Consider the following 23,651-nt stretch of genomic DNA (forward strand, 5'->3'; position numbering starts at 1 on the left):
ATGCGGGGTAAATCAACTCAAGAAGGACCAGCTGGAGTTCTTGAGAGGATATGGACACTCAAAAGACTCGTTGTGAGAATCGCTGATCTGATGGCTTGTTTTGAGTATTCTGATAGAGCAAAATCTGGTTCGAAAAGGCATATGCTGAGCTAGAGCTCATGCTATTTAAATTAAATAGGATAAAAGAGTAGCTACCAGCCCCACATGGGGATCTACCTAAGTCTTACTGTATCAGCGATAACATGTCAGCGCTTGCGGTAGTGTGAGACTAGATTTGGATTGGTAGTTACATACTGTCGCCCCAGACGGCACATTGACTACTGCACGATCATCCCCCGGCGCCTAAAAGTTGGGAATTCCACGACATGATAGGTCAGCCCACGAACTGGCCAATTTCATTGACTAATTTTTATTGGCCACTGGGTTTAGCGCTCACAGAAGGCCAAGAATGATATTTTTAGACCGCACGAAGGGGGTATACTGGGCGAGTCTGACATACAAATTTCACGTGTATGAAAACTTTAGTCCTAGATTGTTCGGTATCTCTTGTGGCCTAGAGATTGCATTGCATTTGCGAAAGCTATGGATTGTCTTCTATATCAAGTATAGATCGGCTATGGTTTTGCGTGAAACTTCTAGAGCGTGGCTAGGAGCGATGTTTCATGATGTGTAGGTTATTTAACAAAAGCATAAGAGGACAGATATAATGAATGTAAGTTGAAGCAGTCAAATAATGAATTGATTGAAAAGGAATGAAACTTGATTTCTCAACCTGGTAACCTATATATTACGCGCATTAACTAGCATTATCCAAAGAACTAGACCTAAGTACACCCTGCCGCCTCTAAAGCTTCCCTTGCTTTTGTGGAAGTTGACTTTTTGGCGATATCCAGTGCAGTCAATCCAGAGCTGTCTCGCAGCTTCGTATTGGCACCTTTGGCCAGCAGCAGCCGAAGGGTGTCGACATTCGAAAATTTTGCAGCAAGCATCACGCTTGTATGACCATCACTGTCTGCAAAGTTGATATTGGCACCATTCTGCAGAAGCAGATCAATCATTTGAACTCGCCCGTCCATAACCGCGGAGATAAGTGGTGTCACGCCTCTTGGTCCGATTGGATCTATATTCGCACCATGAGAAAGCAGTAGGCGAACAGTGTCGAATTTATCGCTGTTGCTTGCCAGATAGAGGGCCGAGAACGTAATCCGACCCGATTCGACGGAGGCACCGTAACGGAGAAGTAGCTCGACAATTTCATCGTAACCCTCACCGGCTGCTACTTCTAACGGTCCCATCATGTTGCGTCCGCCATTCCCATTGACAGCCGCGCCGTGATCCAGTAATTTTTTGACTGCTGCCAAATCCCTGACAAAGATACGGTCAACGAGGGGGGAGTAGCTTCGGATATCCTCCGTGTCAATGTCGATATCGTGACGATGGAGGACTTCCATCGCCCAGTCGGAGTGGTTGCTGGCGGAAAACACATAGGCCTTGTGGCCGAGGCTCGGTATTTTAGCGCTCAACTCTGTCCACCGCACTAAAAAGAAATACAAGAGCACAGTGTACCCATTGTGCCATGCCCATTCATACCCAAGTTGATCATCGTATGCAGGCAATTCGCGGTCGAAACCGACGTCATCATCGGTGTATGTTAGCCACTGTTCTAGGGCTTGGATTCCTCTTTCGGAATCACCCGCGGATGAGCCAACATTTGTTGATTGAGGCAGTGTTCTTGGCACATTCAAAATCTCGAGGCGTGGTTGCACCCAGTGAAGACTTGCTGTATGTACGGATATACGCCACACAATCCATCCAAGCTGTTTAGAGAACGTCGCCCACCAATCTTGGCAAGTCTGGGAGTTCATCCAGTACCGGGGACGTTGGCATCTTTGTTTTTCGAAGAAGTGTGCTCTGATGTCTGATCTGAGCAGATCACAGGTCTGTTTGAAGCCTTCTGCACGACCATCTTCATCTCCTTCTAACATCGCTCGACGGCAAAGATACCCCAGCTCGTAGACAGATCGCTCGAATTCAGATGTGTCCGATCGCTGGCAAAGCCAACGGATAAGGAGAAATGCACACTGCCATTGGTTGTTCTCGACATATTTTTCCGTGCGTACTCGAATGTTGATGGAATCAGCCGCAAGATCTGGTAAAAGACCTCGAAATTTCAACGTCGGGATGATGCACATGAGGGCGTCTTCTCTTGAGCCTAAGCTGCACTCCTCAAATGATCGCACCAGCTCGTCCACATGACTGCTAGAAGCCAAAAATGACTGGTGAGGTCCTGGAATGACATCCACTTCCCCTCCGAGCTCTTTCATGAAAGTAAAAGCCTCTCTGAGAAAGTGGATATAGATATCCTGGGCAGCCATTGTCTCTAGATCATTTACTGTATTTACCACCAGGATGTCCATGTCGTCGGAAACGACCTTGGAATGGAGCCCAAAAAGCTGAGACGAGGATTGAACCATCTGAGAAGAAACCATCGTCGCCTCGGTTTGGCGGAATATCCACTTGTAGAAATACAGGTCGGTCTCTTCCTTGCTTGCGTCGAGCTTGCTCAATCCGACGAGGCGACTCAGCCCTGGTTGACACCAGTCTGGATCTGACTTGTACAAAGACCATATCCACAGACCCAGCACGGCTTCAAGCTCGTTTGCATCCATTCTCCATCGGAGCGTATCACCACCCTGCAACAGACAGATAGAGTAGATCTCCGAGGAAGATTCAGATCCCTGTCTCGAGTGCGCGTTGCACTCAAAAGGAAGTGTAAATTTGAATACTCTGCCGAATTCAACTCCCCAGCCGGACATGACATCCATGGTCTTCTCGATCGTTTCTGCAAGATTTTGAGCCGTTTGTCGGATGGGAATGTCATCCCATGGAACACTCAAACCCCGATTCTGGCTGGAAGTAAGCTCTGCCAGTCGTATTCTAGTTCGGATCAATTTCTTGGCCAGAGAGGATGTGCCTGGTTGGCGGGTAGAAAGGTCGGATGAGTTGTGCAGAGGGGAGAGTAAGTGGAAAGACTCGACGTTTTCGAGATAAAAGGTAAAGAAATCTAACTCTTGTCGCTTGTAGGATGTGATTTCCCGCTTCTCCACCAATTTGTTTTCGCTGGGCGCCATTCTCTCTGTACGAAGACAAGTCCGAATGATAGCCATCACGAATGTCGACCCCAGCTGCGCCAATATCACTGAAGCATGAAGGCCTCGAAGTCCGACAAACTGTACGATAAACCCGAGCATAGTGAAAATCAAAGTCAAGTAGATCTGGGTGTATTGTCCCTCAAATTGTGAGTCTCTGGTCGATTTGATATACTGCAGTTTCTTGGTCATCTTTCCGCCGGTGCCTTCTTTAGTCGCCAAAAAGGACTTGAAGACCTGGTCGCCCACATTCTGGTTTCCGGGCTGCAGCCAGTAGATCTTGCTCGCGCGTTCTGGTTTGAAGTAGTACTCGCGCGAGGAGCGCTCGATGATAAATGCGCAAAAGAACATGCCGACGAAGAGAAAGGTGGTTCCGATGATGTAGAAGGGGAATGCGTAGCCGGCGACAGCTTTTCCATCTTTTTTGAAGGTTTCTGGATATACGAAGACCGTGAGTGCGGCATATATCATTACACCTGGGCAAACATTAGCAGAGTCTAAGTAAAGGCTTCAGGACATGGTAACCAACCCAATTGCAATGCCGTCCCAAGAATCGCAGCACAGTAGAACCAACCCTGACCTCGGCGCTTGATTCCCTTGTTCAACGACAAATTCGGAATCTCCAGCTCAGGAAGCTCATCGTGCATCTTTTCGACTGAAAGTTCCGTCCCTTTATCGACCTGCGTCCACGCACCCTCGCAGAGGGCATTGCGGAGTGTTCCAATCCTGGAGGTCGACTTCTTAGTAACAGGATCATCATGCTGCCACACGATAACCTCGACGATCTTGGGCCGACCAAAGACGCGCGAGATGCCGCCGTCATTGAAGAGCTCGGCAGTCGACTCCGACACACAGGGTAGAAGCTCGCTCTCGGCCTCGGAGGGGCCTTCTTGTGCTCGGCCAATGAATGCGCGGAGAGAAGAGCTGCCGCATACCCTAATCACTGAGACTACTGCGGTCAAGACACCCAGTGGTGATAGGGCGAAGATGATGTTATCGAGGAGGCTGATGGATTCCGAGAGGAATTGTTTGGTGAGGCGCTCGCCGAAGAGTGTAATTAGTGGTGCCTGTTGGTCAATTGTAGCAAAGACTGTCAGTAATCCTTAAGAATTGCAATCGAGGAAGATGGTTTTTTCTTCATACCAGGTCTGTGGCAAGGTTATTCGTAAAATTATCCCAGTTGTCGTCGGCCAACACGAACGGCACCAGTAACGACAGACATAGTAGAATGCCCTGCATTATATATTAAGCTAACATTCAAAACAGTATTATTTTAAGGCTTTCTCCCCCGGGATCGACTTACAGCCGCCCATCTTTAAGTACTCGGGCACACGCTCAGCGTACTTTTGTCAATCCCTCGAACAGCCATCGGTGGCATTGCGGGGCCCAAGCCTTGCAAGCCGCCTGGCGAGGATATCAACTAATCACGATCGCAAATATCTAGTCTTGTGCAGGCTTGAAACCGCTAAGGCACTTAGTTGCATGTAGGTAAGCGCTGCGCCAGCGGAGGTACCGCACTAGTTCGCGGCCCGCATGGGACGGCGCGAGTCCATATCTTCGGTTCTTCACTTCTGCAATGGCGTTAATTGCTGCTCTATTTTAATAAGACGCTGGTGGCTTTCTCGCGGATCTATATCCATCTCTTGTAATTTGCTTGTGACCACGGTGGATGGACAGTTGGTGGTTGTCCCTGGTTGCCCTGGGCGGGTGGCTTGATATGCAGCACTTTATTTATTTCTCCAGGTGCACATGCCAATCAACGTAATCGAGCTGGCATGGGCAAGGGAAAAGGGTGCCCAAATCTACAGTTCTACTAGCGCCCAACGGGCCTGGTCGATGAGGTTTAGAAACTGAGATTGCAGGCAGTCTGGCGCGTCCGAAATTCAAATTGCTGCTCAAAGCATTGGACAAATGATCCTGGCAACAGGCAGTGACATCGTTGTAACAGGTAGTCAGCAGTGTTTCTGAAACCAGAAAAGTACTAAAGGATCATCATCGGCCGGCAAGGAGGCCCTTTCATGAAGCCTGGCGAAATCATTCAAAAGCAAAAACGCCTGGTAACGCCGAGTCAATGAGAAAAAGATCACACGGTTAGAAGATGCTATTGACAATGTTGGAACCGACAGTGGCACCGGCACCGAAGATTGCTGAAGTCGAAGTTAGCTGTCATAAACCAGATCCTGCGCGAGAGCCTCGAAAACATACCGGCATTGCCCAGCTTCTTTCCGAACTTCTTGCCGCCTTGTTCAAGCTTGTTCGACTTCGGGTCATTGGGGTTGGACGGCTGACCACCCTGGCTAACCTCCAGGGGCACGTTCCCGTAGTTCGTGGGCGGAGGTGGCGATGTGACAGCCCCCTTCTCGTTAACGGTGTTGACGTAGCTCCGGGGGAAGATACCCTCCTGGCCCGTCCGCTCATTGCGACCGCGCCACCCTGTAAATCAACTCGTTAGCCGGGGTTCATTATCACTTGAAGGACAGATCATACAGTCATCGTTCATATGCTCAATAACCTGGATGCGGTCATGCGGCTGCAGGGCCAGATCACCGGCATCCGTCGGTGTGTATGCGTACAGAGCCGTGGCCAGACCCATAATCGGCGGGACCTGGGGGTAGGCCGGCGGGGGCTGAGGCGGGGGACTCGCGTATTGGTTGTGCAGCGCGGCCTTCTCATTAAATGAGGCATTGGCCATCTGGTTGGTAGGGGGGAGTAGGGGGCCGGCGAGGGCTGTGTTTGGACGGGTGGCGTTTGGACCACCGGCGGTGGTTGAACGGGCTGGGGTTGAGCCAGTTGGGGCTGAGGTGAAGGCTGCAATTCCCGGGTCGGAGCGCGGGCATCGGACTCGGCGGGGAGTTGCGATAGCATGGAGGACAGCTGCCGCGGCGTAATCACAGAGGCATCGGCAAGGAACTCGAGTTCCTGAATGTTCTATCGTGTCAGTCTTGCCCTGGCCTTTCGGGGAGGCACTCTTTGGGGGCGTATACCGTTCGGACCATGCGGAGCGACCGAGTGGTCATGGCCGTTGCGAAGTCGCTGGAGGCCGCCATGGCGGATGCGACAAGAATTAGAACTGATTTAAACTGATGCGAAAGAGGGAGTGTAGTTTCGAGGCGATGGGGTAAGGAGAGAAGGAAGAAGGGAGAGTGCAAACAAGGTGTAGTTGGGGCGGATAAGCACCGAACGTCGCTCATTCGCCTGCCCCCAAGATCCAATCTCCCCCTGGCAACTGTTCACCTGCGAATCTTGCGAACTCTCATTGACTGAAATTGAAGCATTCACGGCCAAATTTTACTGAGATTAAATTATTGACTGAGGTTATTTACAGACAATTTTGAATCGCTGTTGTTTTAGTATTCCTGGTCAAATTTATACGCGGCCGAGTTTCTGGTTCTCAGCCCACTGAAGAAAAAGAGCATGAAGCCCGTCACCCGGGGCAGAGCAATATTTTGTTTCCTTTTTCTAAAATGCTTGGCTCTAGACTCGTCAGACCCGTAGGGCAATCGTTTGACTGTTGCCTACGGGTGTAGCATATAGTCTGGTCGACTAGACCACTTGGCAGCACCAAACAGTACTTAGCTCATTTCCCAGTTCTATATATGTGTGTATCTGATTGACCTGTCTATTTTAGGGGAGGCTTCAAGAGCCTGTATCTTGCTATGGAAAGTAGACAATTTGGCAATCATCTCCATATTAATTTCTCGTAGTCCCTCGACGTACTTGTAAGGTTATAGTCCCCGCAAGTACGGGGGCTCAGGCCGTGGGACAATCAATGACTCTAATATAGTAGATAATGACTTGCCCACCTCAATACTCTCTCTTGGTGAGTCAATGTACCAAATGGCGCCCCGCAAGACATATTACCTATCCGGGTGCCCGACTCCCGTGATTAGGGCTGGCGGGGAGTACTCAAGGCTGTATGACATCAAGTGGGTCATTGAACTACCAACGCAGTAGGATTTACTCACAGTAGTTTTGCTAGTAGAGTAAAAGCACACGAAGGGATTCAAACTGCCTGGTTATAGATAATGGTCAATTTATTTTGTTGCGCATAATCGCGGGCAAAATAAACATAGGAAGTATTGCAGTCCTGAGGCTGTGGCAATGCGTCCAAGGAGGGGCGAGGTATGACGACATTGCATTGGCGCAACAAGAAAGCCTCTACAGCATGAACACACCCACTCCAGAAATGAAGACTGGGCAAATTATAGATTCAAACCTGTACAGAAAAAACAAATCTGCTAAGTAAGTTAAAAAGGGATTATATGCTTCCAACGGAGATACCACGGCTTTTGCCCTGAGGTGTACACTAAACCCAATCTGGACTAGCGCGGTCCCCTCCCACTCGAGAAGCTTCTGTGTCATCGATATAAATTGCGTCTCTCTTCGTCTCTCTCCCTCTCTCCACTCTCCCTCAACCTTCACGATACCCCCTTGTTCTACTTCTACACCGAAATCTTTCAATACCCCCTCATCTCCGTCAAAATGAGCGAATGGGACACCGTCACCAAGATCGGCTCCAAGACCCGTGGCGCTGGTGCTGCCCCCCGCGAGACTGTCGTCAAGGGCAAGAGTGCTTTGAACGCCGCCCAGCGTCAGGGCGCAGTTATTGGAAGTGAGAAGAAGTACACCACCGGTAACATTGTAAGTTACATCTTCGCCTTTGCTTTTTCTTTTCAATCAAGAATGAAAAAGGCAAATTCCCAAAAGAAACGAACACGAAACTGACTCGTCTTTCCTCTAGGCCGCCAAGGCAGGCGCCCCCGAAGGCCAGCACTTGACCAAGGTTGACCGCAGCGACGACATCGTCAAGCCCAAGACTGTCGGTCTACAGGTCGCAGACGCCCTCAAGAAGCGCCGCAACGAAGAGCCCTACAAGATGTCGCAGAAGGACCTCGCCACCAAGTGCAACACCACCGTCTCTGTCATCCAGGACTTTGAGCGCGGTACCGCCACGCCGGACCAAAAGGTGCTGGGCGCCATGGAGCGTGTCCTGAACGTCAAGCTGAGAGGCTCGGACATTGGGAAAGACAAGTTCCCCAAGAGGAAATAAACGGGGATTAAGCATTTGATTTTCCTTTCTTTTTGAGGATGAGGTTGGGATCAACTCCTGTTCCTCTTCCTTTTCATGTCTTTTTCTCAAATCTTTGGCGCTCTCGATGATTGTCATGTCCCGCCACACCTCCTTTTTCCTCTTGATGACTTATGGGTTTCTTTTCTGCTGGTCGGATTAGCGCTGGCCTTGCATGGAACCGGGTTTAGAGAAATTACCATAAAAATGTACAAATGAGATACCTCAAATTTGATTGATTGCAACACATTCTGGGTGGATGGCCAGTGGCAACCTTGGAATATATTTTCGAAACTGTTCGAGATCAACGTATGCATTCTTATTTGATATCGCCAATCGCAGAACTGGTATCGACATGCCCTGCCCGTGTTATAGGCATGTTTACGCCGACAGCTGGTAGTATGCTATCTGGAAAAACCGGCAACAGAACCGCCAGGGCTTTGTCCCAGTATCAGATGGAGATATCGACATGTGTATAGTTCTAGGCATGTGGCTTGAGGTTTCACAAAGATCTATTTACTTCCTCTTCACGAGTAGAACAGAAGATCTAGATCTCATCCCAGATCCCAGCAAGTACAAGCAAGCCTCTTGAAAGCACAGAAAGGAAGCATGCCATCTTTGATTAAACAGCAAATAACAAAAAAAAGAGTACCAACTCCGATTGATCATGGTAATCAATGAAATGAGAAAGTCGTGCCTCGGAGGGTCATCATCTCATCCCAAATACGAGAACTCGAGGGGCACATCCCGAGTCCCTTTTTTCTTTGCCTCATAAACACATAGACACGACGCATTGCCCGGACCATCTTGCACTGTCATCAACATTCTAGCTCTCCTCTTTACTTCCGCAGCTGCTCCCGCTCGACCTCGTACATGAAGTCGAAGTACCCCTTGTCGAAGTGGTGCACACGGACGTAACCGTCCTCACCACCTGAGGCGTAGGCGGTACCAGCGGGGTGGATGTCGATGGTGTTGAGGGGTCCGAAGTGACCACGGACACGGCCGATTTCGTCTTCGAAGACCTTGTGGTAGAAACGAGCCTCGAATTTACCCTGGCGAGCCGAGGTGGTTGTGACATCCATGGCGGCCTGACCACCACCCAGAATCACGTAGTCCTTCTTCGATGTGATCGTGGCGGTGTTGAGGGGGGTGTCGGAGGTGTAGGTTTTGAGGATGGCGAGGTTGCGGGCGGACATGAGCTTCGAAGTATTAGCTTGGGGGTTTCAGGGAAATCACTCATGCAGATCGGTCCTACCTTGGCGGACTTGTCTTTCGACGCCGTAATGAAGTGGGTGCGGTCAGGGGAGAATTGGAGGTCGTTGATCTGGTGGTCGAACTCGTGGGCTTGGATGTTTTCCACCTGCTCTCCGGACTATCGCGACAAGATCAGCATTTCCTGAACACTTGACATATAATAGAACCGCAATCATACCTTCGGGTCATACTGGCTGACACTGCCGTCCTCGTGCCCCGCGATGATGTACTTGGCGAGGAAGCTCCACCCCGCCACCGTCGCCTTGCTCTCTGTGCAAGTGATGCGCAAGCTCGGCTCGTCGGCTTGCTCGTTCAGGTTGTCGCCGTAGGCAATATCCAGCACCGCAATCGTACCGAGGAAACCCATCCGCTTCTCCGTCACCGCCAGCAGCTTGCTTCCATCCGGAGAGAATGCCACGCGCTTCACTGCCGTCGGGAAATCCCAGACCTTCACGCACTCGCCCGTCTTGATGTTCCATAGCCGCACCGTGTTGTCTGCCGAGCCAGTCGCAAGGATGACAGTGTTGGGGCTCACATCGACCGTCCAGATGGCACCCTGGTGGCCGTTGTAGGTACCGAGACGCTCGCCGTTTGCCGACCACCACGCGCACACAATCTTATCCTTCGCCACCGAAAACAGGAGATCGCCATCGCGGTTGAACTTGATTTGATTCAGGGACCGTTCCTGTAGAAAGAGACATTCTCGTTAGTTTTTTTTGTGTCGATCCGGGTAAGATTTCGAGGGGACCAAAACGCACATGGCCCGACAGCAAAATAGGGCGCATCGTGAACGGAGATGCGACAGGGGATGATGACCGGGGATCGGATGTAGAGAATTAAACTGAGGCGATCAGCTCGTCGGGGGTGAAAGAGGCGGAGACGGGTCACTCTGCCTAGTTGAATTTCATCGCACACTCGGCCACTCAGCGCCAAGACTTCTTTGTATCGAATCTGCTTTTCCGGCGGATTGGTTGTTCCGGTATCTACACGTGATCCGACATTCAGCCCTAACCCTACTTCGGGGGAGTTAATCCGAGTCGGATGACTCATCGTCTTAATTGATGCCTTAGGCCTTCATCTCACTTCAAGTCCCTCCAAGCTCTCCGCACGAGAACAAAAAGAATGACGGGAGCTTGGTGACACAAAAGGGGATGCGGAGAGGAAAAATCTGGCTGCAAATCTGGTCCGATTGATATTCTTTGGGTACATTTAGACGCAATCCAAGTCTTGTTTCCCTTGCGATCGCATCCAGATAACAGCTCCGCGGGCTCCCCAATCAAGCAATAATTCATGCCCGTCTTCCCCGCTGCCGTACCCCGCTGTCGCTTTTCTTTTCAGGCGCATGCGGGCACTTTTCGTCTCCGTCCTTCTACTATAAAACCTCGTTTTCCATTCCACGGTTCCAGACTAGGAGCCAGAGGCGTTGGTTTCCTGTCGCTTCGGTCTTCGCTGCCCGTCAAATCTTCTCCCTCCGGTGCTCCACGCCGCGCGTTCTTCGGATCTACAATGGCAGCCGCCAAGATTGATGGCACGGCCATCGCCAAAAATATTCGGGCGGGACTGAAGGCCGAGATTGAGCAGGTCCAGCAGACCAATCCGCGATTTAAGCCCAGCTTGGTCATCTTTCAAGGTATGCACTCCCCTTTTTCCCCAGCCAACCATCTCAGGTTTCAAAAAACTAACACCAATGCTTTTATATAGTTGGCAATCGCTCGGATTCTAGTGAGTCTTATCTATGGCCAGGATCGGAGGATCAGCGGTGGTGTCAGTCAGACTAATGGGACATAGGCACTTATGTGCGCATGAAGCTTAAGGCCGCCGATGAGGTACATTCCCTTGGTTCTTTTCGCGGCCAATTTTGAGGGTTTACTGACATTGATATGTACTAGGCCAACATCATCTGCACACTAATCAATGTTCCCGAGACGAGCACGGAGCTGGAGCTCCTTCAACAGATCACCAAGGCTAATAATGACCCGGCTGTGCATGGTATCCTCGTTCAATTGCCTCTGCCCAACCACATGTCTGAACATGCCGTCACCTCGGCTGTCGCAGACGAAAAGGATGTTGATGGATTCGGTGCCGTCAATATCGGCGAGCTGGCGAAGAGAGGTGGTCGTCCGTTGTTTACCCCGTGCACGCCGCTCGCAGTCATGGAGCTGCTGAAGGCCAGCGGTGTCAACCCAGCAGGCAAAGAGGCAGTTGTTCTGGGCCGCAGCGATATTGTCGGAAGCCCGGTGAGCTACCTGCTGAAGAACGCAGATGCCACGGTCACCCTCTGCCACTCCAAGACCCCTGATATCGCCCGAGTTGTGAAGAACGCCGACATTGTTGTGGCGGCTATTGGCAAGACCGAGTTTGTCAAGGGAGAATGGCTGAAACCAGGTGCGGTTGTCATTGACGTCGGTATCAACTACAAGCCCGATGAAACAAAGAAGTCTGGCCAGCGGCTGGTTGGTGACGTCGATTTCGAGTCCGCATCCCAGGTGGCCTCGCAAATCACCCCCGTTCCGGGCGGTGTTGGTCCCATGACGGTTGCCATGCTTTTGCAGAATGTGGTCCATGCTGCCAGGACCTACTTCGAGAAGCAGAAGGACAGGCGTGTCACCCCGCTTCCCCTTCGTCTCGAGAGTCCTGTGCCCTCCGATATCGCCATCTCGCGCGCACAATACCCCAAGGCCATCACCCAGCTTGCATCAGAGATCGGTATTGCCCCTCACGAGTTGGAGCCCTACGGCCACACCAAGGCGAAGGTGGATTTGGGTGTGATTGAACGACTTGCCCACCGTCGTAACGGAAGATATGTCTTGGTCTGCGGTATCACCCCCACTCCCCTTGGCGAGGGCAAGTCTACTACGACGTTGGGTCTCACCCAAGCGTTGGGGGCGCACCTGAACCGTATCGTTTTCGCCAACGTCCGACAGCCCAGCCAGGGCCCTACGTTCGGTATTAAGGGTGGAGCTGCAGGTGGTGGGTACAGTCAGGTTATTCCTATGGATGAGTTTAACCTACACTTGACGGGTGATATCCATGCCATTACCGCTGCAAACAACCTCCTCGCTGCGGCAATTGAAACCCGCATGTTCCACGAATCTACGCAAAAGGATGCTGCTCTCTACAAGCGGTTGGTGCCCGCAAAGAAGGGCAAGCGGGAATTCCAGCCCATCATGTTCCGGCGACTCAAGAAGCTTGGAATTGAGAAGACGAACCCGGACGATCTTACCGAGGAGGAAATTAATCGATTCGCCCGTCTTGATATCGACCCCGACACCATCACCTGGCGCCGAGTTCTTGATGTCAATGACCGCCACCTCCGTGGCATCACCGTCGGCGAGGCGCCCACCGAAAAGGGTCTCTCCCGTCACACGGGCTTTGACATTTCTGTTGCTAGTGAGTGTATGGCTATTCTTGCTTTGAGTAACAGCCTGGAAGACATGCGCGAGAGACTCGGCCGCATGGTGGTTGCCACCTCCAAGAAGGGTGACCCGGTGACCTGTGATGACATTGGAGCCGGCGGTGCTCTCGCCGCCCTGATGAAGGACGCTATTAAGCCCAACATGATGCAGAGCTTGGAGGGCACGCCAGTGCTGGTGCATGCGGGTCCGTTTGCCAACATCAGTATTGGCGCCAGCTCGGTCATTGCCGATAAACTGGCTCTCAAGCTGGCTGGCACTGAGCCCGACGAGGACCACGATGCCAAGACCGGTTTCGTGGTCACTGAGGCAGGCTTCGACTTCACCATGGGTGGTGAGCGCTTCTTCAACATCAAGTGCCGCTCGTCCGGTCTGTCCCCCGACACCGTGGTCATCGTTGCGACGGTTCGCGCACTCAAGGTCCACGGTGGTGGTCCTGAGATCAGCCCCGGTGCTGCCCTGCACGAGATCTACCGCACTGAGAATGTCGAGATCCTTCGCAAAGGATGTGTCAACCTCCGGAAGCACATCTCCAACGCTAAGCAGTACGGCGTCCCTGTGGTGGTCGCCATCAACCGTTTCGAGACCGACACTGAGGCTGAAATCGCCGTCATCAAGGAAGAGGCTATTGCTGCCGGAGCGGAGGATGCTGTCCCGGCTAACCACTGGGCTGAAGGTGGAGCGGGTGCCGTCGACCTGGCCAAGGGTGTGTTGGCTGCCAGCTCCAAGCCCAAGAACTTCCAGCTGCTGTACGGCTTGGACGGTACCATCCAGGAGCGCATTGAGCGTATCGGCAAGGCCATGTATGGTGCGGAGAAGGTCGAGTTCAGCGAACTGGCCCAGAAGAAGGTTGACACCTACACGCAACAAGGGTTCGCCAACCTGCCGATCTGTATCGCCAAGACGCAGTACTCCCTCAGTCACGACCCGGCTCTCAAGGGCGCACCCACCGGGTTCACTGTTCCCATTCGGGACGTCAGATTGGCGGTGGGTGGTGGATATCTGTAAGTATTGTCTTTGGGGCATTCCCTTCGGTCTCTGATTATTCGAAACACTAACATCGACACAGCTACGCTCTGGCCGCCGACATCCAGACCATCCCTGGGCTGCCTACTGCACCGGGATATCTCAATGTGGACATCGACACCGAGACCGGGGAGATCGACGGACTCTTTTAGGGTGCGATTGTCGGTTGAGTAGAATGTGTATATACCACGGTTCCACCGTAGCTTGGTGGGCATGCTCTTTTTTCAACACATACAGTATAATTAGGATCCCAACCGGGACACTAGACGGAGAAATTCAACACGAGCAATTTGGAAAATGGAATGATGTTATAATATAGGAGCTATTCAACGACTATGAGTCAATCGTGCTATTCGGTTGTTGCTCTCCCGACGTCCAATGCGTTGCTCGGTGAAGCGTGCGGAGTTGGCCCCGGGCTCCCCGGCGCTGTACATAAACCCTTGGGACAGCTATAACTTCCCCCCCCCTCGAGTGACTCAGTGTATGATCGATTTCTTTTAAATTTTGCTTTACTTCAGTTTGACTCTATTTTCATTTCCATACAAAAGTTCGTGTTGATCAGAATTATCGAATTGTCTCGTGACGTCCGGCTTCGGCACTTTCGCCAGTTTAAAGGGAACGCGGCATCAGATTGACCGGGCAAGGCTTTTTCCTCTCTACCACCTCTCCAACAATCTTGCGCTCACCCGGTAATTATTCTTCCCTCCCAAAACCCTTTTGCCCTCTCTCCAGTTCCGGCCGGACCCGAGCCACTTTTGCGCATTTCGTTTCTCCGTGTCGTGGGAAGCTCTCCCCGAGACTCCACAGTCCCTCCATTCTGCCGAACTTCTTTTCCCTCGGCTGTTGCGAGCGGCGAAGCGGCCGACCAGTTGTCCGAACCAAACAGAAAGTAACCTGCGCTGATGCCCCTAGATTTTCTGCGGATAATCGCCATGAACGCTCTTCGGTCCAGTTCCACCTTTGCGCGCCGGTCTCTTGCGACCCCTCCCTCCGCTCTCTCTTCTTCCTCTCGCCTTCTCTCTTCTCACTCCTTTACTTCTGCTTCCTCCCAGCGATCCATCTCTTCCGCTTCTCTCGCCTCGCGCACTAACCGAGTTGCTGCTTCTGCCCGCTGGTCCGCATCGCTCCCTTCGCTGAACCCGACCCAAGTCCGCACTATGGCGTCCGAGAGCAAGATCAAGGTCAAGAATCCGGTGGTGGAACTGGACGGTGATGAGGTACGGGCGACTTTCCCTTCTTTTATAGTCCCAAACTCTATGGCTTGTGGCCGTATCACAAGCGTTCTTGGTCGGGTTGCGCATTTTCGTCCCCCAACGCGGGGAAACACGGGGAAGCCGACGTTCATGTGTCAACCCGAGGCGCCACTCAACGCCAGCAACTTATGTTTTTGGATTTCTTGGGACATGTGCTAATGGGTTGTTCGACGTGTTGTAGATGACCCGTATTATCTGGAAGGAAATTAGGGAAAAGGTAAGCTTGTCCCCTGTTTTAGCCAGGCCTGCATGGTTGCCTGCCGTTGCAGCTGCATGCAGTTGATACATCACAATTGCTGGTCCAGATTTAGACCGAGACTAACTGGAGGGGTATTTTCTAGTTGATCTTGCCGTAAGTGCTCATGGACATGGCGATCTTCGCATAGTCGCTGAGAACCGCCAATCAGGTACCTGGATGTCGACCTGAAGTACTACGACCTGGTAAGGTGGAATGGCAAATGCCAATGCAGGGATTCAGGCTGATCTTTTCTTGATAGGGTCTGGAGTACCGCGATGAGACCGAGGACAAGGTCACGGTCGAGGCCGCCGAGGCCATTAAGAAGTATGGTGTCGGTGTCAAGTGCGCCACCATCACCCCCGATGAGGCCCGTGTGGAGGAGTTTAAGCTGAAGAAGAGTATGCTTTTCTTCTTTATATATGCTGTGCAACGGATCCGAAAACTGACCATCTCTAGTGTGGCTCTCCCCCAACGGCACTATCCGTAATATCCTGTAAGTGGGCGTCGAACGATGATCAGCAGCGTGGGTCTAACGACTATTCTAGCGGTGGTACTGTGTTCCGTGAGCCCATCATTATCCCCCGCATCCCCCGTCTGGTACCTGGCTGGAACAAGCCCATCGTTATTGGCCGTCACGCCTTCGGTGATCAGTACCGGGCCAGCGACCGAGTTATCCCCGGCCCCGGCAAGCTCGAGGTTGTTTACACGCCGACGGGCGGCCAGCCCGAGAAGGTTCAGGTGTACGAGTTCCAGGGCGGCGGTGTTACCCAGACCCAGTACAACACCGATGAGTCGATCTCGGGCTTTGCCCACGCCTCGTTCCAGATGGCCCTGATGAAGGGTCTGCCTCTGTACATGAGCACCAAGAACACCATCCTGAAGAAGTACGACGGTCGTTTCAAGGATATCTTCCAGGAGATCTACGAGAAGGACTACCAGAAGGAGTTCGATGCCAAGAAGATCTGGTACGAGCACCGTCTGATCGACGACATGGTCGCCCAGATGATCAAGAGCGAGGGTGGCTTCGTCATGGCCTTGAAGAGTGAGTTTATCTTATTTGATGTATCTCTTTCACTTTCAGAGTTCGGTCTAACATCCTATATCAGACTACGATGGTGACGTCCAGTCCGACATTGTCGCCCAGGGCTTCGGCTCTCTCGGTCTGATGACCTCGACCCTGGCCACCCCCACGGGTGAGGCCTTCGAGTCCGAGGCCGCCCACGGCACCGTGACCCGTCACTACCGCGAGCACCAGAAGGGCCGCGAGACCTCGACCAACCCCATCGCCTCCGTGTTCGCCTGGACCCGCGGTCTGGTGCAGCGCGGCAAGCTCGACAACACCCCTGACGTGGTCGCCTTCGCCGAGGAGCTCGAGCGCGCCTGTGTGGATGTTGTCAACGAGGAGGGCATCATGACCAAGGACCTGGCTCTGGCCTGCGGCCGCAAGGACCGCGAGGCCTGGGTGACGACCAAGGAGTACATGGCTGCCGTGGAGCGACGATTGAAGGCCAACCTCAAGTCCCGCCTGTAGATTTTCTTTTCTCATCTTTTTTCCTCTTGACCTTGTGTGATATTTGCTGCCAAGCTCTATATGAGATCTTCCTCGGGTCGATCTACCCCCCGGAGGAACAGACCCCTGGCTTAGCTTTGGGAAATGTACAGCGGACAGAAAAATGAAATCAATCATTGTGTGTACACTTGACCATTTCCGGAAACAACGCCATTCCCACGTCTTTCTTAGGGCACATTTCAACAAATTCCATTCGACCTGGACCTATCAGCGCCTGGACACGAGTGTGCCTCACTCTCGCCCACGGTTACTGTTCTCCCCGGTATGAGACGATGCTATCGGGGAGGACTGAGATTCCCCCAATGCCAGAATCGACCAGGGTCTGGCCAAACAGACCCGATCGGCGAGCCTGACCCTGGCGGACCAGCACCGAACGTGTCGGTATCAAGCGCCTGTTCTTTAGACGCAGTAGCCTTGGAAACCTGATTGGTATCAAGCACTAATCAGGACAGGATCAGCCTGGAATCTAGAGTTAAAAAGAAAGGCGAGCCAGTGGGTGAGATGCAGGTCCACTCGTGAACAAGATCTGGAATCATGCTCGGTTTTGGGTTTGTCGATATAACTTTATAAATGTAACCCAGATGAATCAAGTCCAGCAATGAGGAAGCAAATAAATGGGAAATGTTGGGATTAACCAACAGACGGTGAGATGAGTAGACGCGAGAAGAGGAGCATAATACTCATCTACCCCCAAGAACTGAGAAGGAACTAGCAAATCCTGTAGCGATCGAACCAACCCAACTTTAATTGCGACCAATCACTGGCCTCGGTCTTTTCTTTTCTTGTTGGAGTTGGCTTGTCCTTGACGCAACCGGGTGACTTCGAGCTGCCTAATGCGGCTTATCTGTCTCCACAAGTGGCTGCACCAACGATAACGGGCCGAGATGATTCGCCTGTTGGATCTGGGGGGGCGATCATGAAGTTTCGATATTGCAGAAAGGAAGGTGGGTAACGTGGAAAGAAAGAGAGAAAGATGTTCTGAAATAAGAAGGCAAGTGAAGAAACACTTTTGTTTCTAGGGTTTGCCATCTCCAGGACTACTTATATGACTTTCCATACTTCTCCATTCCTCAATTAAGCACCAAACCGGTGCTCTTCTTTCACTCTGGCTGATCAATTGCCTATAGAGCAATGCTGCATTTCTTACGGATTCCCTAAGTGGAGGCTCCTGATTATCGAGTTTCTCTCTTATGCACGCCAGCAATGACCATTGCAGCCAGCATATTCTGAACTCTCAATTCTGAATATGGACGTTCTGGCCATCACTACCACCTTTACATCTCTGGCGGTTGTCATCGTTGCTCTTCGATTATGGACGAGGTTCAGACTGGCCAAGACGCCGGGGTGGGATGATCTGCTCATCGGTGGTGCATTGGTAGGTTCTCTTGCATAGCATTGAAGAAATAGAAACTTTCTACTCAATGTAGATTGTGCTATGCCAGTACTGATCATCAAATGCTCCTAGATTGTCGATTTGGCGTTCTTTGCCTTTGTCCTCGGTGGTAAGTTGTCAACCCCCAGTCCAAGAGAGAAACCACCTGTTCATGATATACTTCTCTAGAGAGACACTATGGTCTTGGAAAGGCTTTCTCGGCGCTCCATCCGCGTCAAATGCAGAAACAACTCTTGGTACGCCTTTACATCCAACAGATAACCCAATTATACACCCACGCTAACCCACCTCTCCTATAGTTCCTCTGGCTCTCAATCCCCTTCTATAACCTTACCCTAATCCTCACCAAATTTTCCGCCCTCTTCCTCTTCCTCCGTATCTTCCGCTCGCACGCCTTCCTGATCCCCACATACACTATAATGGCCTTTCTCATGGTCTCGGGGCTGTGGATCGTCCTAAGCGCATTCTTCTTCTGCGTCCCTATCCACGACTTCTGGTCCTTGTCGCCGAAGGCCCACAAAGACCATTGTCTGCCCGGTGCCCCGGTCTGGGTCAGTAATGCTGCCATTCAGATCTTCACAGATCTGGTTATCTTGGGCATGCCGCTGCCGCTGCTGTGGAATTTGCAGATAACGCGGCGGTTGAAGGTTGGGATTCTGTTGGTGTTTGGGTTTGGTATATTGTATGTCTCTATGCCTCTTCCTTGTTTTCATATCCTTCAAGGCAACTTATATACTGATCTGCCGTTTAGTGTTATTGCAACCAGCTCGGCTCGGTTGTATGAACTGAGTACCATGATTGGGCATGGCGATTTCAACAGTGAGCTCTTCCTTACTTCCTTATCTTATATCCTCCTTCCCATATACCCCAGCAAATGATCCACAAAAGTCCAACCCACGCTAACACATATACTAGACCCCCACGCCAATGTCCAAGCAGTGATGTGGTCCTCCCTCGAAGCCAACGTCTCCATAATCTGCGCCTGCCTCCCACCCCTGCACCCCCTCCTATCCCGCCTCTTCTCTTTCTGCTTCCTGCCGCAACCAGTGAACTCCTCCTCTGCATCAACCATCCCCTTACATAGCACGTCGCGCACCATATCCAAAATACTCCCGCATACAACACAGTTCACGGCACCGCGCAAGCCCTCGATCTATGAGCACGGCGACTCCGGCGTGGGGACGGACAGCGGTGTCTTCCATAAAGGTCATTTTTATGCTGGGACTGGGAGCTACTCGGCGAATATCTCGCGGGTCGTTACTAATGAAGAGACGAATGATGATGCGGTGGAGAATGGGAGGGGATTCGGGTTGTGCAGGAGCTGAGGCTTGATTCTTCGGTTGCGGAACCGGGGTTGGATTTTGATGTTGAGAAGGGGTTGAAGGGTAATAGAGACAGTGGGTGTGCAAGTGGAAGTGGAGATGGAGATGGGAGTGTTAAGACTGGTGCGGAGTGGGATCTTGCGGATTTTGAATTCCCGGATTATAAAGAGAGGTTGAATGCTATGCTGTAAGAGTGTATATGCTAGAGTAGATAGATGTTGTATGTAGATAGAATTTATTGTGGAATTCGGACGATTGAAGAACAAAGAAGTGGAAGTATATGGGTTGCTATCCGGTAGATCCAGCCGTAACTCAACCACCACGACAGTCTAAGTTAAAAGGCTCGCCCGAGTTACATTACGTCGCTTCATTGCATGTTCAATAGCCTTGGCCACCGCAATACACTTCTCCTCTCCAAACCGGCCTCCAACAACCTGCAGTCCGACAGGCATTCCCTCGACGAGATCAACATCATCTGGACTCACATCAGCAAAGCAGCACAAAAGAGACAGCAGTGAGCCAGTGGGCCAAAAAGGAAGAAACATACACTGCTCGATATTAAACCTCTCACTCGCATTCTTTGGGACATCACCCAACCACTCCTCATCCGGCAGATCCATCGTCCTAGAAACAGTAGTAACAGGCACCGCCAACGCAGCATACCCCAACAAATTCCAGATACTGGTATACCCAACATACGCATGGGATTTGATCCACGTCCAGGGCTTATACCCAACCCATGGCGTATTGGGCATGATCAAACCATCGATGCCAGAAGAAACCCACCGGTCAAGGTAAAAAGACTCGTAGGCGTATTTATCTGCGTTAAGCTGGTGCGTCTCGCTGGTTGTCAGAGTGTTTTCGGGTGAACCGACTAGCATGCCCTCGATTAGTGGCTCTCCGGTCATTTCAGTCTTCTTGCGGCATGCTTCGCCGCCGTCGGAGAAGATGGCTTTTTCCCAGAGGGCGTAGGCGTGGTTATGTGTGGAGGCGTCCCATTCGATTACTTAAGGTATTGTTAGGGCTTGAAGTGGATTGAATGACTGAGAGAATGCATGTAGTGTCTGGTACATACCCTCGTGGCCTGCCGCTTTCAGTGCATGGATGACCTCTCGCATGGCTCTTGCAATGGGCGGCTGTACTCTGACAACGCCGTCGTCAACCACAAAAGCAATCTTGAGACGCTTTGCTCCGGGGCAAGCGAGGTTTGTCCGCCACGGGATCGGAGCAGTGTGCTGATCAACCTCCCATGGCGATGCAAAAGGCAGAGCCTCCATGTATCGCTCGATAGTCGCAAGACTACAGCTCATAGGGCCAGCCACCGAGCGAACGATATCCTGTTGCGGACTGTACTAAGATTAGCATGTATACATTTCTGACTCATATATGCTTGAAATGCAGATATAGTGTATACAGTTGAGAAAGACATTACCTTCCCCTCTCATAAGGATGCCTCCCCTGACTCGGCGACAGCCCATACAACCCACAAAGACTAGCCGGGATGCGAATCGACCCACCAAGGTCAGTTCCAATCCCCAGCACGCTTCCTCGCGCAGCGATCAGTGAAGCCTCGCCGCCAGAACTGCCGCCGGAGATCAATTTGCGGTTCAGCGGGTGCACGCACTGCCCAAAGACATGGTTATACGAGTCGGACATCATCATCGACTGCGGCAGATTGGTCTTGACATAGAGCACGGCGCCGAGGCGACGCAGCGTGCGCGCGACGGATTTATCGGTGGTGGCTGGGTTTTTGGTGAGACCGACCCATCCTAGACACACATGAGTTTCACTATGTTTACCACTGAGAGTGGTTGAAAGCTTCATAGTACATGGATAGATGTGGTGCATACCAATGGATGTATCCACCCCCTTCACGGTGAACAAATCCTTAATTGAAATAGGTAGTCCGTGTAACGGGCCCACTGTCTTCCCCGTCCTGGCGAGGTGCTCGTCCAGGCCCCGTGCGACCTTGAATGCCTCTTCGAAGAAGATCTCCGTGCAGCAGGTGGTCAGTTGGTGGGCCAGTGCTGCTCGCTTGGCGAAGGCTCGTGTCAGTTCTAGAGAAGAGAGCTCGCCTGAAGACAGTTTGTGGAGCTGCACGGTAATATTCGTTTCTTCTGTGAGTGCCAGTTCGGCGGGAGACAGAATCTCCCGGAGATATGCTAGCGCGTTGGGGGTGGACTCGACTGATGGGACGGAATCCAAGCGCCATTCAGGAGGAATCAGGGCGATTTGATGTGCGCGTTTTTGGGCAGCGAGGTCTTGGTAAGTAGGAGCAGCCATGCCGAATCATTTAATAAAAATATTCTTGTCTGATCCTGTCTGGGATTGATCTCATACTATATATATACCGAGAAAATGGCCGATAGAAATGCATCATATCAACATATACCCATTCACCATAGATAATGCAGTAAGATAAGTACAACACCCTCATAGATAGCCTTCCCAAATGGGAAAGCGATCTATGCGACCCTAACGGCACTAGCTGATCACTCGGCTGCACCATCTCCGCTCGCATTGCGCCTGAGCATCCGGATACCGAGGGAAATCGCCCCGCCGGCAATTCTGCCAATAAGCCCGCAAGACCTCGTAATGCGTAGCAGTGCATGCATGCTTCGCCGTCAAGTACGCCGGGGTCGCCAGGTGCACATAAAACCGCGACGTGGTGGGAATTCTCGCAATGGCCTCGCACACCCGGTCCACCATGGAGGATATGACATTCGCGTGGACCGTTGTCGCTGCATGATCCACTGGACTCCCCGCACGACTGAACGCCACGATAGCCCCCGCACACCGGTACACGATAGCAGCCAAGCCGCGGTCACTCGATTCACCAGAGTCCAGGCGTAAGATCTGATCCATCGCCCTAGCGCTGAGATCTACAGAGCCCGAGATAGAAGACTCTTCCTGCTTGACTAGATATACAAACAGCTGGAATGTATCCGGCGGACACCCAACCGAGTCAAAGAAGCTAGGCAGGAGAGTATCGCGGTGCCAGTCCTCGAAGATCAAATGGCTATCTCGGACCAAGGCACCCGTCGCATCAAACCATACCAGATAGGCGAGGACCTCTGCGAGTCCCGGGGTACCCCGACAAAGCTCATAGAAATCGGCCGTGTTCCGGCAGTGCAGGTCCAGCAAAGAGTGCGCGCCTTGCAGGTGGCAGTGCCAGTTCCCAAAGGAGCCACAGCAGACCTCGAATATGGCAAATGTGGCGATCCCAAATAGTGCGATGGGGTCCGCCGACTCAATGAGCTTTCTGAGGTTTGTCAGTGCCACCACATGAGACTGGATCGAGTGATCATGGTTGGCGTCGTGGAGGCGTGAGCGGGCAAAGCTCAAGGTGCGGAAGATGAGTTGGATTGCGTCGTCTGGGATGCTACCGCTGCGGGACTGGATTTGTTGGTAGAAGTCGGCGAGTAGGTCGACGAAGCTATACAAGTTGACTGCGGGATAATGGCTGGAAATTCGATGCGTGTTGACCACATCAAGTGTAGTTTGGGGTTTCCAACTACGTGGTATGGACTTCAAGCTTGATCCTCGGGTGCTTTTCTCTTCCATCCAGACCACTCGCTGGGGGTAATAGCATGCGGCACCGCCTTGTAAACACGCCTGGCATCGAGGGCGGTTTAAATCACATTTGATGCCCTTGAGTTTGCAGCGCCGGCAATCGCGGTCGTGCCGGATCCCACGGGGCTTCTTGAATTTTGCCATATGCCCTGGAAAGCTGGCGAATACCCTTCGAATCGACAGAAATGCGGGGACGATAGATAACTTGCCTGTTTCGTTCTAGTGAACGATCTCGGCGGATCCCCGGTAGACAATACCGGGGTGGATGGTGCGAGATCCGGGAGTCCAGTAGAACCAAGAGCAGAAGATGGCAAAACAACAAACGAGTGCATATTCCTCTGCAGTCAGTGGTAACAATCCTATCTACCTGGTGCAAGAATAGCCCGAACGAG

General features: G+C 51.9%; 9 protein-coding genes across 9 annotated transcripts; 4 read left to right on the forward strand and 5 right to left on the reverse strand.

Moving 5' to 3' along the window:
- Positions 1–824: 824 nt before the first annotated feature.
- NUU61_000744 (ankyrin repeat domain-containing protein) lies at positions 825–4,388 on the reverse strand (the record flags this gene model as incomplete). Its single annotated transcript, XM_056651327.1, has 3 exons — positions 825–3,625; positions 3,679–4,216; positions 4,293–4,388. The coding sequence occupies 3 exons, from the start codon at positions 4,386–4,388 to the stop codon at positions 825–827; spliced, it is 3,435 nt and encodes a 1,144-aa protein (XP_056516177.1).
- Positions 4,389–5,240: 852 nt separating this feature from the next.
- On the reverse strand, positions 5,241–6,196 carry NUU61_000745 (SH3 domain-containing protein; the record flags this gene model as incomplete). Its single annotated transcript, XM_056651328.1, has 5 exons — positions 5,241–5,296; positions 5,355–5,582; positions 5,637–5,841; positions 5,889–6,077; positions 6,134–6,196. 5 exons carry the CDS (start codon positions 6,194–6,196, stop codon positions 5,241–5,243), a joined length of 741 nt encoding a protein of 246 aa, XP_056516178.1.
- A 1,435-nt stretch (positions 6,197–7,631) lies between these two features.
- mbf1 (multiprotein-bridging factor 1) lies at positions 7,632–8,199 on the forward strand (the record flags this gene model as incomplete). The annotated part of the gene is made up of 2 exons (XM_056651329.1): positions 7,632–7,790; positions 7,891–8,199. The coding sequence occupies 2 exons, from the start codon at positions 7,632–7,634 to the stop codon at positions 8,197–8,199; spliced, it is 468 nt and encodes a 155-aa protein (XP_056516179.1).
- Positions 8,200–9,056: 857 nt separating this feature from the next.
- Positions 9,057–10,256, reverse strand: tif34 (translation initiation factor eIF3 subunit i; the record flags this gene model as incomplete). Its single annotated transcript, XM_056651330.1, has 4 exons — positions 9,057–9,416; positions 9,473–9,589; positions 9,650–10,156; positions 10,230–10,256. The coding sequence occupies 4 exons, from the start codon at positions 10,254–10,256 to the stop codon at positions 9,057–9,059; spliced, it is 1,011 nt and encodes a 336-aa protein (XP_056516180.1).
- A 505-nt stretch (positions 10,257–10,761) lies between these two features.
- NUU61_000748 (C-1-tetrahydrofolate synthase) lies at positions 10,762–14,062 on the forward strand (the record flags this gene model as incomplete). The annotated part of the gene is made up of 5 exons (XM_056651331.1): positions 10,762–11,101; positions 11,173–11,193; positions 11,260–11,297; positions 11,361–13,888; positions 13,954–14,062. The coding sequence occupies 5 exons, from the start codon at positions 10,762–10,764 to the stop codon at positions 14,060–14,062; spliced, it is 3,036 nt and encodes a 1,011-aa protein (XP_056516181.1).
- A 780-nt stretch (positions 14,063–14,842) lies between these two features.
- NUU61_000749 (NADP-dependent isocitrate dehydrogenase) lies at positions 14,843–16,932 on the forward strand (the record flags this gene model as incomplete). Its single annotated transcript, XM_056651332.1, has 8 exons — positions 14,843–15,127; positions 15,345–15,380; positions 15,505–15,515; positions 15,571–15,604; positions 15,661–15,799; positions 15,858–15,894; positions 15,947–16,443; positions 16,508–16,932. The coding sequence occupies 8 exons, from the start codon at positions 14,843–14,845 to the stop codon at positions 16,930–16,932; spliced, it is 1,464 nt and encodes a 487-aa protein (XP_056516182.1).
- A 1,285-nt stretch (positions 16,933–18,217) lies between these two features.
- On the forward strand, positions 18,218–19,689 carry NUU61_000750 (uncharacterized protein; the record flags this gene model as incomplete). The annotated part of the gene is made up of 6 exons (XM_056651333.1): positions 18,218–18,346; positions 18,437–18,473; positions 18,533–18,600; positions 18,664–19,046; positions 19,116–19,183; positions 19,280–19,689. 6 exons carry the CDS (start codon positions 18,218–18,220, stop codon positions 19,687–19,689), a joined length of 1,095 nt encoding a protein of 364 aa, XP_056516183.1.
- A 326-nt stretch (positions 19,690–20,015) lies between these two features.
- On the reverse strand, positions 20,016–21,969 carry NUU61_000751 (Amidase; the record flags this gene model as incomplete). Its single annotated transcript, XM_056651334.1, has 5 exons — positions 20,016–20,161; positions 20,234–20,692; positions 20,762–21,033; positions 21,119–21,455; positions 21,537–21,969. 5 exons carry the CDS (start codon positions 21,967–21,969, stop codon positions 20,016–20,018), a joined length of 1,647 nt encoding a protein of 548 aa, XP_056516184.1.
- Positions 21,970–22,170: 201 nt separating this feature from the next.
- On the reverse strand, positions 22,171–23,403 carry NUU61_000752 (Zn(II)2Cys6 transcription factor domain-containing protein; the record flags this gene model as incomplete). The annotated part of the gene is made up of 1 exon (XM_056651335.1): positions 22,171–23,403. The coding sequence occupies one exon, from the start codon at positions 23,401–23,403 to the stop codon at positions 22,171–22,173; it is 1,233 nt and encodes a 410-aa protein (XP_056516185.1).
- Positions 23,404–23,651: the final 248 nt, after the last annotated feature.

Source organism: Penicillium alfredii (assembly GCF_028826965.1).
Source record: "Penicillium alfredii strain IBT 34128 chromosome Unknown utg000001l_segment0_segment0, whole genome shotgun sequence".
Taxonomy (NCBI): Eukaryota; Fungi; Ascomycota; class Eurotiomycetes; order Eurotiales; family Aspergillaceae; genus Penicillium; species Penicillium alfredii.